The 14,608-nt window shown below is 35.9% G+C and overlaps 1 protein-coding gene across 4 annotated transcripts in view; it reads right to left on the bottom strand.

Moving 5' to 3' along the window:
• Window positions 1-14,608, bottom strand: part of KTN1 (kinectin 1) — a 106,247-nt gene that overhangs the window by 65,441 nt on the left and 26,198 nt on the right. For all 4 annotated transcript variants that reach the window (XM_069596681.1, XM_069596682.1, XM_069596683.1 and 1 more), the window contains exons 2-5: window positions 11,986-12,538; window positions 8,729-8,866; window positions 7,200-7,370; window positions 5,521-5,651 (exon numbers count right to left, since the gene is read on the bottom strand). In XM_069596681.1, coding sequence (XP_069452782.1) covers window positions 5,521-5,651; window positions 7,200-7,370; window positions 8,729-8,866; window positions 11,986-12,508 — 963 coding nt within the window. In that variant the 5' untranslated portion in view covers window positions 12,509-12,538. The remainder of the gene's footprint in view (window positions 1-5,520; window positions 5,652-7,199; window positions 7,371-8,728; window positions 8,867-11,985; window positions 12,539-14,608) is intronic.

Genomic DNA, 14,608 nt, shown 5'->3' with positions numbered 1-14,608 from the left:
GCCATCCAACCATCTCATCCTCTGTCACCCCCTTCTCCTCCTGCCTTCAATCTTTCCCAGCATCAGGGTCTTTTCCAATGAGTCAGTTCTTCCCAACAGGTGGCCAAAGTATCGGAGCTTCAGCTTCAACATCAGTCCTTCCAATAAATATTCAGGACTCATTTAATTTAGGACTGACTGGTTTGATCTCCAGGCAGTCCAAGGGACTCTCAAGAGTCTTCTCCAACACCACCATTCAAAAGCATCAATTCTTCAGTGCTCAGCTTTCTTTATGGTCCAACTCTCACATCCATACATGACTACTGGAAAAACCATAGCTTTGACTAGACAGACCTTTTTTGGCAAAGAAATGTCTCTGCTTTTTAATATGCGGTCTAGATTGGTCATAGTTTTTCTTCCAAGGAGAAAGCGTTTTTTAATTTCATGACTGCAGTCATCATCTCAGTAATTTTGGAGCCCAAGAAAATAAAGTCTGTCACTGTTTCCATTGTTTCCCCATCTATTTGCCATGAAGTGATGTGACTGGATGCCATGATCTTCTTTTTTTGAATGTTGGATTTTAAGTCAGCTTTTTCATTCTCCTCTTTCACCTTATCAAGAGGCTCTTCAGTTCCTCTTTGCTTTCTGCCATAAGGGTGGTGTCATCTGCGTACCTGAATTTATTGGTATTTCTCCCACCAATCTTGATTCCAGCTTGTGCTTCATCCAGTCTGGCATTTTGCATGAGGTACTCTGCACATAAGTTAAATAAGCAGGGTGACAATATACATCCTTGATGTACTCCTTTCCCAATTTTGAACCAGTCTGTTGTTCCATGTCCAGTTCTAACTGTTGCTTCTTGACCTGCATACAGATTTCTCAAGAGGCAGGTCAGGTGGTCTGGGATTCCCATCTCTTTCAAAATTTTACACAGTTTGTTGTGATCCACACACTCAAAGGCTTCAGTGTAGTCAATAAAGAAGATGTTTTTCTGGAACTCTCTTGTTTTTTCTATGATTCAATGGATGTTGGGAAATTTGATCTCTGGTTCCTTTGCCTTTTCTATATCCAGCTTAAACATCTGGAAGTTCTTGGTTCACATATTATTGAAGCCTCGCTTAGAGAATTTTGAGCATTACTTTGCTAGCATGTGAGGTGAGTGCAATTGTGCAGCAGTTTGAGCATTCTTTGGCATTGCCTTTCTTTGGGATTGGAATGAAAACTGACCTTTTCCAGTCCTGTGGCCACTGCTGAGTTTTCCAAATTTGCTGGCATGTTGACTGCAGAATTTTCACAGCATCATCTTTTAGGATTTGAAATAGCTCAGCTGGAATTCCATCACCTCCACTAAGGTCCATCTGACTTCGGACTCCAGGATGTCTGGCTATAGGTGAGTGATCACACCATCGTGATTATCTGGGTCATCAAGATCTTTTTTGTATAGTTCTTCTATGTATTCTTGCCACGTTTTCTTAGTATCTTCGCTTCTCTTAGGTCCATACCATTTCTGTCCTTTATTGTGCCCATCTTTGCATGAAATGTTCCCTTGGTATCTCTAATTTTCTTGAAGAGATCTCTAGTTGTTCCCATTCTATTGTTTTCCTCTATTTCTTTGCACTGATCACTGAGGAAGGCTTTCTTATCTCTCCTTGCTATTTTTTGGAACTCTGCATTCAAATGAGTGTATCTTTCCTTTTCTCCTTTGCCTTTAGCTTCTCTTCTTTTCTCAGCTATTTGTAAGGTCTCCTCACACAACCATTTAAAAATAAAGACAACAGGCAAAGAAGACCCAACTGATGCTTAATTATACCCATTATTTCAATTCGTTTAAGGGACACTGAATCTCCGGATTGAAAAGGCATGCTTTGTCCAAGGGAATATTTATACAAGAGTCAATGCAAAGCCACATTAAATAAAGAAGTTTATGACAAGAGAACTGATATCAAGCTGTGAACCCACCATTAAGCTGAAGAACTAAGACTGAAACAATCATAAAAGGTACAGTCACAAAACAAACATTAAATATATAAGTATCTTATAAACAAATGCTATAATTTTAAAAAGTGGATAGGAAAAGAGAAAGTAGGAAAAATTTTAAATAGACTTCCTCTTATTATACAACATGGGGCCAAACAGTTAATAAGTTTGCATTGGAAGAAATCACATAATGAAGGCAAGTATATTTAAAGGCCACCATGAGGAAACTAATAATCAACTATAACTTATCAAATACATTTTAAATATTTTCTTACTATTTATCACACGGAATTAACATTTTTGAGCAATTACTTTATGCTAGAACTTTAAGTATCTATTGTGTACTATTTCATTTAATTCTCAAAATCTTATCGCCATTCTCATTTTAAAAACAAGGAAAGTGAGGCACTGAGGTTAAGTAACCTATCTAAAGCCACAAAGCTCAAAGTAGTAACACATAGATGTGAATCTTAGGAAATGTGACCCTATAGCCCAGGATCTTAACCTATACTCTAAACATAACACAGAAGTGTCTTACAACTTAAACACAAAGTTTTTAAACACAATACACCTTTGTGTTTAAGTTATAAGACACTTCTGTGTTATGTTTAGAGTATAGGTATGTACATACATACCCAGAACATCCCGTCTACGGCTCTGTAAAACCCCTCTCGCTTCTACTCTGTTTTCCTCTTCCCATCTATGCTTATTCAAAGGGGATAGTGTCACCATCCTTAGTCATCCACCACTTATTTACAGTCTAGTAGTGCAATGAAAGTGCTTTCACTAAGGATATCAAATCCATTTTTTCAATCCTTATTCTCCCTGATCGCTCTAACGCATGTCACTGGTGATTTTTACCACCACTGCTGAACCCTCTACCCTTCCTAAGCATCTGTGGTTCCACTGTTTCCTGGTGTTTTCTCTCTCAGTGTCCTTTGTGGTGGCTTTCCTTGACCTTTAAATATTGATGCTTCTCAAGGTTCATTCCTGAGCTTTCTTACCTCTCCACACATCCTCTCTGGACTAACACACATCCCCTATATGTACTGATGACAGCTGATTACTTTCCGAAACTACTCCCAATGCAAACTATTTTCAACTCCATAGAAATACGTATTCAACTGTGAAATGATTATAACCACTTAAAAGTTCCAAAGTATGCCTAAAACAACTTCCTAAAAAATTTTCAAAACCCTCTGCTCTCTCTTCTTCTGCAATGTATTCGTGAATAACCATTCTCACCATGATTTACCCAGTTACTCCAGAACAAAAACAAACATTCATTCTAGACTCTTCTTTAACCACCATATCTAATCAGTCAGCAAGTCCTCTAACTCCCCTATCCCTATCCCACGCCTATGCTTGTATTCCTGCATTTATCTTCTCCCTTTCTCTGAGGTGGTCTTTATTAGATGTGAATATTCACCTATATCCAGGATCTTGAAACCCACTAAGAGGTCTGACCAAGACTCAATTTTTATGACATGAAAAGAGAGTAATTAAACTCACCTCGTCTTTTCCTGATACAGGGGATCTACAAGGGCACTGAGTCCCTGAAGATAAGAATAGAACCACTCCCCGAGAAAGCCAGAAGATTTAATTGAAAGCCAAAGCTTCCAAGAAAAAGGAAAAAATGTAAAGTTTCAAAATGTTCACTCTATTTCAAAACATTATCTTTAACAATTCCCAACTCCTTCTCAGCTATCAAGGGGAGTCTGACTAATCTCTAGAGTTCAAAGCTCTCCCAAGCAATAAAATGACTATTCTGGCACCCATAAACCACCAACCACAGCCTTAGCCAAAAGAGAAAAACCTGAACCAATTAATTTTAAAAAGGAGTAATTTCAAACAGTTAGTAACTAACTTCAGCTGGAGGTTCTTCCCTTTGAGGAGATTTTCTTAAACCTCTAAGAACTCTTTAAAGATATATTAAGATATACACTTGCAACAAAGTTCCTTGCAAGAGAATTATCCGACTTTGGATACAAAGTCATACAGTTATCACACTTATTCTGAGGATCCTTGCACACATCCTTTACTCTGAACCATTGCTGGCACCACATGGAGACTAATAAGCATGCTACATCGTAAAATGCCACAGATTTGTAAAACACTGTCAACAGATACTTGGAAATATGGATAGACATAATGTCATCACAAATGCTATGACGAAGAAATTTAGATGATTAGGAGAAAGTCTATGAGGGAGAATAATTTAGACTAGGAATTCAAATTAGCCTTAAATGAGGAAATGATATTTAAATGGAAAACTGAAGGAAGAATTAAACAAAGGGAGAAGCTTGGGGGTAAGGGCTTAGGGGTTTTATGACCATCCAGACAGAAGAGAACATTTGGTGTGCTTTAATGAGAGGATGAGGAAAATATCACGAGACAAGGCTACAGAGATAGACAGACATAGGCCTTTGAAGGAATCTAGACTGTGTTTTAAGTGCAAAGAGAAAGGCATCCAAAATGTTTTTAAAACAGTAAACAATATAACCTGATTTACCCCTTAGAGGTTACCTTGGAACTGTGTAGAAAAAATAGATTAGAAGGCTACAAGGGAATACGGAAACATCAACTAGGAGAATACTGACGGTTATCAAAAGATGGTTTCGACTAGGGTGGTCTAAGAAAAAATGGAAGCCACTAAAGGTTTTAAAGCAGAAAAGTGTTAGGAGAATGTGCGCTTAAAAAACAAGTTTGAGTTGCTCAGTTGACTCTTTCCGATCCCATGGACTATAGCCCACCAGGTTCCTCATTCATGGGATTTTTCAGGCAAGAATACTGGAGTGGGTTGCCATTTCCTTCTCCAGGGGATCTTCTCAACCTGGGGATCAAACCCAGGTCTCTCACACTGCAGGCAGACTTCACCGTCTGGGCCACCAAGGAAGCCCTTAAGAATGGTTAAGTCCACTGTCTAATATTGAACACCAGATACCAGGTCATCTTACCTCACGCAAGTAACACTTAAACTTGTCACCTTCTGCAATATGCCATAGTACACATGATATAATAGTGAATATAATAAAATGAGAAATTAAATAGCAGCTTCATGGATTTTTTTCAAGTTTTAGTCAGTCATAGCAATGATTTTACCATTCAAAGCATTTACTTTAAAAAAATAATAGCTCACACATACACAAGAAAAAGATTCCCAGATGCTTTGAATGGTGCTATCTTCAATCACAAAAACATTTCATATGTTATCCAGAAATTACCCAACCTTGCTTTCAGTGTTTACATTCACAACAAAGCAAGGTACAACTTAGCCATGTGTCAAATGACTTTAAAGTTATCTAAATCATCTTATTTATTATAAGCAATTCATTTTTATCAAACCTCAGATGACTCGGATACCTGTCTGAACTAAATAGGTAATCTGATTAGTATGGATACATGAAATAACTTCTGAAGGCACTCCAGAGCTTTTAAATGTGACTAAGTGTTACTGGGATATAAGATGGGAGTAGATTATAATTTATTGCTCTAGCAGAAGTCTTTCTGGATGAACTTCTAATCACTGCTCTCAAATAGGCTCATAATCAAAACTATGCTTACCTTCTTTAAAGCATCCTGTATCACACCAGACTTTTCCTTTAGCAAGTCCACAACACAAAGGGCCTCTTCTTCAGAAAACATCATAGTCTTCAAGGACAGAAGAAAATCTTTAAATTTTACTTCAGCATTTTCTTAAAAGAGGGGGAAAAAAGAAATTAACATTTAAAAGATATGTGATAAGACAGCAAATGAAAAGCACCAAGAATTCTTGACCCAGAAAGTCAATAACCAAGAGAAAATAGACTTACATTTCAGGTCAAACAGCAATAAATGCTCCAGTTAAGAGAGGGGGAAAAGTGCTTATCATCTTTAATATTGAATAATTAACTAAAAAGTTGCTCAAACTGCAGAATATCTATGGTTTTTAACTGAAGTATACAGTTAATTTACAATGTTATGCTAATTTCTGCCATACAGCAAAGTGATTCAGTTATATATACAGATTCTTTTCCAGATTCTCTTCCATTATGATTTATCACGGGACACTGAATATAGTTTCCTGAGCTAAACAGTAGGACCTTGTTTACCACATATATTATGTGTATGAGCTTCCCAGGTGCAGTGGTAAAGAATCCACCTGCCAGTGCAGGAGACAAAAGGGACTCAGGTTTGATCCCTGAGGCAAGAAGATCCCCTGGAGGAGGAAATGGCAACCTGTTCCAGGATTCTTGCCTGGAAAATTTCACAGAGGAGCCTGGCAGGCTACAGTCTATGGGCTTGCAGAGTCAGATGTGATTGAGCGCACACGCACCCACACACACACTCAGAGACATACATAATACATAGAGGTTTGCATCCAAACTGCAGAGTATTAAAGTGCCACAGGAAAAAAAAAAGCATTCAAGTGTCTAGTTTGCTAGTATCTATACTAAATATGTTCACAAATATTCTTATTTAACTGTAATACTCACAACATATGAGCCAAATTTTACAGACAAAAAAATAAGAGACAATTAACAAAATGCTTATTTTACAAAAATCAACTATATAAAAGCAATCCTGACATTTTAAAAATCCATGCACCAAATACCTCACTTCAGTTCCCCTAGAGCTCTTGTATTAGACAACACCTGTGTTTCCATAAAAGCAACAGCCACCTGTTAGACCCAAAGGAGCCCAGAGTTTCTAATATTTCAGTTATATCATAAGTTTAAAAAAACAGTTGTGGGCATGTATGGGAACAAGGGGTATATGGGAACTCTGTACTTTTCACTCAATTTTCTATGAACTTAAACTGCTCTTGAAAAAAAAAAAAAAAACAATTAAAAAAAAAAATAATAATAGGGAGTTCCCTGGCAGTCCAGCTGTTAAGACTCAGGACTTTCTCTGCCGTGGGTCTAGGTTCAGTCCCTGGTCAGGAAACTAAGATCCCACAAGCCACATGGGCCAAAATAATAATAGTTTTCTGTGAATTAACACAGAAAACTCTGAGACAATAAAAGAAGAGAAAAGATTATCAGACAGCAAACAGCTACGAGACTTTAGGCAAGTCAAGGTTCAATGTCCAGCTCTATAAAACTGAGAGGACTGGATTAGAAAACTACCAATAAATCCTTTACCACAAAGACTCTATTAGCCTTCTGGAATTCATTGATTCTATGAGAAAATGCACTCATTCCATAAGAACTCAAAAATATGTTTTTTCAATACAACAGGCTGTTGCATTTTGTATACATTACCTTTGTCAGTTTCAATCTTCAGTTTTTTAGCCCCTGCTTTCTGGATTACTTCTACTTGGTCAGGTTTAATCAGATCAATAACCTCTCTCTTATCCACCATAGGATTTGAATCAGCATTATCCATCAGAGGAATATAAGTTGTTGCATGAATAAGGGGTTCATCTACCAAAACTGCAATTTAAGTTACAAATCATAATTACACAAGGTTTTTTATAATGGAGTAAGAAAATAACATGTAAGCACAATTAAGTTTCATGATGAATGCAGTTATTACCAGCTCAATTTGGCTTCAAATTCCTATTTATCCTTTTTAACAAGTCAAAACACTCTTCAAATTAAGAAATATCCATTCAATATTATTTTACAGCATATCACTTAGGTTATCTACAGTGTATCACACATCTCTTCTAACAATATCTGAAAATTTCTTCTTATACATTCTTACATGTTTTGGTTCGATCTCATGTTTCTTCTGATTTGATTAAGAATCCATTCACATTTAACTAGTGCTCAAGGAAAATTATTAATTTCTATGTATGTTGGTACTTTATTGACCTCATTCCAACCGACAATTCTTAACTGATTTTTTTACTTGCTAGATACAAAAACAACAGCCATTGTTCCTTGCAGATATCTTCTCATTTCTAATAGTTACGTCTCTAATTTACACGGTACATCTTACTACATTAGTTAGAACTTCCAAAACAACATTAAAAGTGAAGGTAGGAAGCTTTCTTAGTTTCTAGCTTTAATGTGAAGAACTGTAAGAGTTTAAGTAGTATTCTGGTATTTGTTGGTTAGAGACACAAACTTCCACACCCATATGGAAAGAAATCTCTCTATATACCTACTTAAAAAAAAAAAAAAAACTTGGAGACACATACAGTTCTTTTATTTAAAATCTGTAATAAATATTTGATATTATCAAATACTGGGGTGACTTTTTCTATACCTGATTGCTTGATATACCATAATTTTAATGCAAATAACAGAATTTCACCTTTTCCCTTTCCAATTTTCTAGCACAGGTTGCTATCACAGCCCAATATTATAAAAATTACTATTTAATCTATATAAATTTCATAGCTAAGACATTTTGTGGATAACTGAGAATAAAAACTGCTCCATCACTTTTAACTGGATGCTTCTCATATATACATGCACATTACATTTAATGATTAGGAATGCAGGGTAATGATAAATCTAGATAGTGTTCTCAAGTATGATCTTTACATGATATTGAAAGTACATATATTTAAGGAAACCTTTTCTTCTATAGAGCTTGTATGTTATTTACATTATTTTCAAAGCTCACTTAAGAATGAGAATATTTATAAATACTTTGTCTTTTTTAAATTTCAGATTAAGGTTTTCACCACAAACTTATACCCTGCCCATCTGTTTAGTACTAAAGGTGTTAATATACACATTAAGCTGAGAATTAAGGAGCACGTGAGGTCTCTAGGGTCCCTGTCCTAGTAGACTTCCCTAGAATTAGTAGCTATAAAATACATATCTACATGTTTCACCATTTTCAGTCTTTTGCTTCTTTGATGAAACTTTCTTCTTTCCCGATCCAGTTTCTTGTTTAGTCTCTTGATGCAGAGGTAATGATTCTTGCTTTTTTGAAGGTGCCGTAAGAGATTCCACCTTTTTATCCTGATCATCTTTATAAAAAATAAATGAAAAATCATAGTAGCAAACAATGAACACATCAGAAAAAAATTTATTAATGATTACTTCCCAGAATGCTTTACCACCAAAATTTTAAACTCTGATACACAATTCTCTCATTTATCATTCTAGCTTTCTTGCTCTGCTACACCTGCTCTTTAACTTCATCAGGATTCCTAGTACTCCTTTTATATCCCATTTCTCAGCCACTCCTAACCCTACTCAGCTTATAGGCATTGTCAAATCTCTTATCTTAAAAAATAAAACCCTTCCCACCACTGTAATCCCTAGCCTCCCACACCCATTTCCTTCTTATATTGACAAAAGAACAGTCTGTACTTTCTTTTCTACCAATCATTTCTCAACTAATTGCAAACTGATTTTTATCTCTTCCATTATATTCATAAGAAACTTTACTCAGGTCCCTAGTGTCCCAAATGCATGATTCTATCAATAATATCCCTTAATCCTTATTTAACTTCTATTCAGCATTTCAAACTATTGGTCTCTACCTCCTTAAATTTCTCTCCTCTCCATTAGGCTAAGTGAAACAAGCCAGTCACAAAAGGACCATCATTGTACGATTTCCCTTATATGTAGTACCTAGAGCAGTCAAATTCATAGACACAGAATGTAGAATGTTGCTTGCCAAGAACTAGGGGGAAGGAAGAGTGGGAAATTAGTGCTTAATGGGTACAGAATTTTAGTTGGGAAAGATGAAAAGTTCTTGAGATGGCTGGTGGTGATGACTGTTCAAGACTGTGAGTGTACTTAATGCCACAGAACTATACACTTAAAAATGGTTAAAATGGTAAAATTTTTTATATACTTATTTTACCACAATGAAATAAATAAAATTTAAAATTCAGCTTCCATAACAATTCTTTTCTTACACTTGGAATATTCCTTTGCAGTCTTCTTTGTAAGCTGTTCCTACTGAATACCTTATATCTAATATTTTTCAGGGCTGTGTTCTCATTTTAAATACCTCCCTTGAATAATCTTCTCTACAACCATGACATCAACTACTACCTTCATGCTTAAGGCTTCTGAATCTGTATTCTAGCCTTATGCCTCTGTACCTAAATTTCCTACCGCATCCTGACTTGCTCCCTACTTGAACAGCCCCCAAACAGGCACCAGAAACGCAAACTGAAAGCCTTCTCCTCTCCATCCACATCCACTCTCTCCTCAGTACTGCCTCTTAGTGCTATCAACATCTACCAATAAAAGGTTGGTTAATCTTTCCTATAAAGGTCTGAACAGACAGTAAAGGTTTTGTGGGCCATTTAGACTTTATCACAACTATTCACCTGCTGTTGCATTGTGAGAGCCAGCCACAAACAGACGTTAACACAGGAGTGTTGTTGCATTTAAAAAAACTTGATTTAAGACAGAGAGGTTTCAATTCCATATCATTTCCACATTGAACACAATATTACTCTTCTTTTATTTTTAACCTATTAGAAACATAAAAACCATTCTTGGCTCATGAGCTATAAAAAACGAGAAACAGGCCAGATCTGGCTCCCAGGTTGCAGTTTGCCAACCCTGACCTAACTTAGAACTTGGAAATCATCTTTAATCCTGCTTCCTCCTTTTTATCTGCCATATCCTATCCAATAAGCTTAGCCATGTCACTTCTCCTTTGCAGATCTCTCTAATCCCCTTTCTACTTCCTCTGTCACTACCACAGTTCAGTCCTTCAGCTTAACTTTAGAAAACAACACTCTCTTAACAAGTCTGCCTACATCAAACACTGCCCTATGAAACTTCCTTTCCCAAGGTCTGCCAAAAATACCTTTCTAAAATGTAAATCTGTCAATGGAAACTAACCGGTTTGAAAATCCTCAACAATGGCCAAATTATAACATCCCACCTATTTAGCTGTGTACACAAAAATCATCATAATCTACCCACTCCATTACCTTTTCAATTGTGTTTCCTACCATCCCCTACCTCCCACTGCAGGCCACAACAGCACACTGCATTCTCGCACTTTTATTCCTTTTTGCATGATCTTCTGCCAGTGAGGAATAAAATCCCACTATTTCCCTGATGAACTGACTCATTTTGCAAACCCAGTTCAGGCACTGCCTCCTCTCCAAAGCTTTTGGCCCACGGGTCCTGTATGTACCAGTTGTTTTGGCTTCTGTACTACCTCTATACTTTGTATTTTTCTTATGTAAGTCATATTCCATTATTGGCTCACATGTCCTCCTCTCCCCTTTACTCTTATTTCTCTAGTACCATGCTTGACATAGCTGGCAAGTAAATATTTAAAATCCAATATAATGATAACTTCACACTCCACAAGTTAAGATACAAAAGCAACTTAATGGTAAACACAAGACCTTTCACACAGAGCAAACAATTCACAGCTTCACCTATCAGCACACCATTTCTCATGTCCTTCCCTTTGCATCTGTTAACCCTTCTCCTAAGAACACCCTATTCACCAAGAAAAACTAGCTAATATTTATTCAACACTTCAGATTAATTTTAGGTATTACATGCTCTAAGTGACCCACTTCAGTACTCCTATACTGACTGAGACATATCCAGCCCATTATACTACACTTTTTATATCATAATAACGTGTTTCGGCTTGTGTATACAGTCTGCATGTGACTACCTGGGAAATGCACTCCACCTCTGTAGTCCTAGCACCTATATAGTGACTAACACAAAACAGATGTCTGATAAATGTTTGCAAAGTAAATCAATCAAGGATGAAAATGATACCTGATTTCTCTTTTCATCTTTAATTCTTATCACACTGATTAGAAAGTATTGGTTGAAATAAATGTAAAAGCTTCTAACTACTGATATTTATAGGTCTTTAGTGGTTTTAGTAAAACACATTTTATATATTTCCACTTAAGGCCTTTTCCATATGTGTAATGTGAAATTTAGCTTTCAATGCTGTTTTATGATCAATACTAACTCTTTCTAGCAACATTTAATGAAAACAAATAGTGAAAAGGATAATGATCTCGATTTCAAACTCAATATTTAGCATGCGTGCACACTTAAAGTATCTAACTTCAAACTCTCTTAAAGTTATTAAAACAAATATAATCCTGCAATAAAGTTTAATAGATTACAATACCGCTTCCATTTTTAGGCTTCTTTTGCCCTGGTTTCTTCTTTGAGGCAGCTGCTTCTGAGGGGGGAGTCGGCTGTTTAGTAACTGGGACAGGTTCTACTTTTTTGCATGGAATCTTTGATACATCACTTTCTTTGGTGACCTGCTCTTCTAGTACAGGCTTGTGTTTCTTTTCCTTCTTCTTTCTTTCTCTAACACTACTTGGACTTTCAACCACATTCAATGGAACAGGTACAACTTGCTCATCTTCTACAGCCAAGGCATCAGATAATTTAAAGTCCCGGGGTACACTCTCAGAATCGGATTCATGGAGGTTTCCATTTTGGATTTCTTTCTTTTTATTCTTTTTCTTTTCTGCCTTCTTTTTATCGGTTTTGGTAGGAATAAGCTTTTGTTCTCTTTTCTGTTTTGCAAGAACTTCATCATATAATGTTTCTTTCATGAAAAGCCAGAAGAAGAGGAAAATTACTGTAATAACCACTGAAGGAATAAGAACAATAAAATATGTTGACTCATAAAACTCCATGGTGCTTTTGTTAATGTGATCCTATAAAGCCTAAATGGGGGGAAAAAAGAAAAAACAAAAACCTGGGTCAGTCTTATAAAAATTAAACACACAAAACCTCTGTTCTTTCAACAGATATTCAGAATTAACCTGATCTACAAATCTAAACAGGTTAGTTTTTTAAATCATATACTTGATTACTTTACAGTTCAAATATACTATATACTATGAAAAAATTTTTTTTGCTAACTAGGAATGTAAGACATCCTTCTATCTTTCAAGCATGTGAAAAGATTCTAACAGAAAAAAAGGAGCCATTCATTTTTCTCCAAAATATCCACTTTTGATACTATCAGTATTTAGTTTTTCTCTTACTGTACAATGTTCATGAATATACTATATATGGAATAAAGAGGCATTAACTATTAACACTAGATAGTCACTGAAAGTACACACTCTTAATAGCAAAGAAAATAAAGGGAGTTCACTCCTTCACTCAGCTGTGAGCACCTTTATTCCAGCTAACCGTTGCCTCATGATATGGTGGGATCCATCAAGCATATGAAAATAAAGTAAAAATCAAAATGTTACGATATGTCATTTGGCACTAAAATAAATTACAAATAAGTTGCTTCTCTTGATTTTTTTCCAACGTACCTCTTACTGCAAAAAAGTTATACTTCAAAAACAAAATTGGTAATCCCATTCTATTGCAATAATTTAAGCAAAATTTAAATGATATTAATATAACCCTGGACTACTAAGAGAAAGATTTATCAAGATGAAGGGGAAAGTGAATCACAGGCTAACAAAATACTAAAAAGAAACTTATATAGAATTGTTCTTCTCTAATAATTAATGAACTATCCAAAATTTTTTATTTATTAGACAGATTTTATTATGCCTAAGTGTCACTGGTCAACCAAAAATTATTTTTAAAAGATGTTTTACATTTGGATTTTGTTTAATATTACCATCCACAGGCTACAAAGCCCATTCAATTTTGGCTGAGGGTTAGGTTAGGGGAGAAAAAGGACTAAATAATGAGTTAGAACTCTATGGATTTTTGCTCTGAGGAAAGAAAAGAGACTAAGACACTGAGCAGTAGCCAAAATGCTGGGAAAATGTCAAATCAAAGTCAGAAGGTCTTTGATGAATAGCAAGCTCCAGTCCACGCAGCATAGGTCTTTCTTAGGAGACAAAATCTATGACGAAGCAGATAAAGAAGCAAACCTTCAGAGAAGAGAGGCCATGAGACCACAGAAACTCTGAAACACAGATTCCTGATGATTTTTCTAGCTCCCTTTTCTAGGTCTCATATGAGGCTGGAAGAATCATGATTTCAGTCTTTAGATTTTCAGGAGATTCCCTTCATACAATTCATTTGAGCTCTCTTTCTGGAACATCTAAGAGGAGTTCAACCAAAACACCAAGGCAAATTTAAAGTCAAGAAAATGTTTGCGTTGCTTTAATCCAATATTCCTGATGCTTTATCCCAAGACATATACAAAGAAAAACATATGTAAAGATGTTCAGGGCAACATCACATATAATAAGAAAAGCTGAGACTAAATACATAACATCAGAATGGGTTGAATTAACAAGTATCAACTCAATAAAATATTGCTGTTAAAACTGTAAATACTGAGACTACTAAATTCAATTAAATACTGAATAATCAAAATCATAATTTTACTTGCATGATCAAAATATCTCATGTATAATAATGGGTCATTAAGATGAATACGTAAAGAACTGTGCAATAATCATGGGTGCAGTCTCACTTGCCTTAATACTTTACAATTTGTTAGTTTAAGAGGAACTCAAAGTTTTCAACCCCTTGTTTAAAAATGGCAAAATGAATAAGAACTATAGCAGTGATTAATATACCACAGTTCAGTTCAGTCGCCTAGTCATGTCTGACTCTTTGCCACCCGAGGGACTGCAGCACACCAGGCCTCCCTGTCCATCACCAATTCCCAGAGTTTACTCAAACTCATGTTCGTTGAGTCAGTGATGCCATCCAACCATCTCATCCTCTGTCATCCCCCTTCTCCTCGTGCCTTCAATCTTTTCCAATATCAGGGTCTTTTCAAATTAGTCAGTTCTTCACATCAGGTG

Source organism: Ovis canadensis, chromosome 7 (assembly GCF_042477335.2).
Source record: "Ovis canadensis isolate MfBH-ARS-UI-01 breed Bighorn chromosome 7, ARS-UI_OviCan_v2, whole genome shotgun sequence".
Classification (NCBI taxonomy): domain Eukaryota; kingdom Metazoa; phylum Chordata; class Mammalia; order Artiodactyla; family Bovidae; genus Ovis; species Ovis canadensis.
Note: the sequence above shows the minus strand (reverse complement) of the source record. Positions and strands in the feature narration are given on the sequence as shown.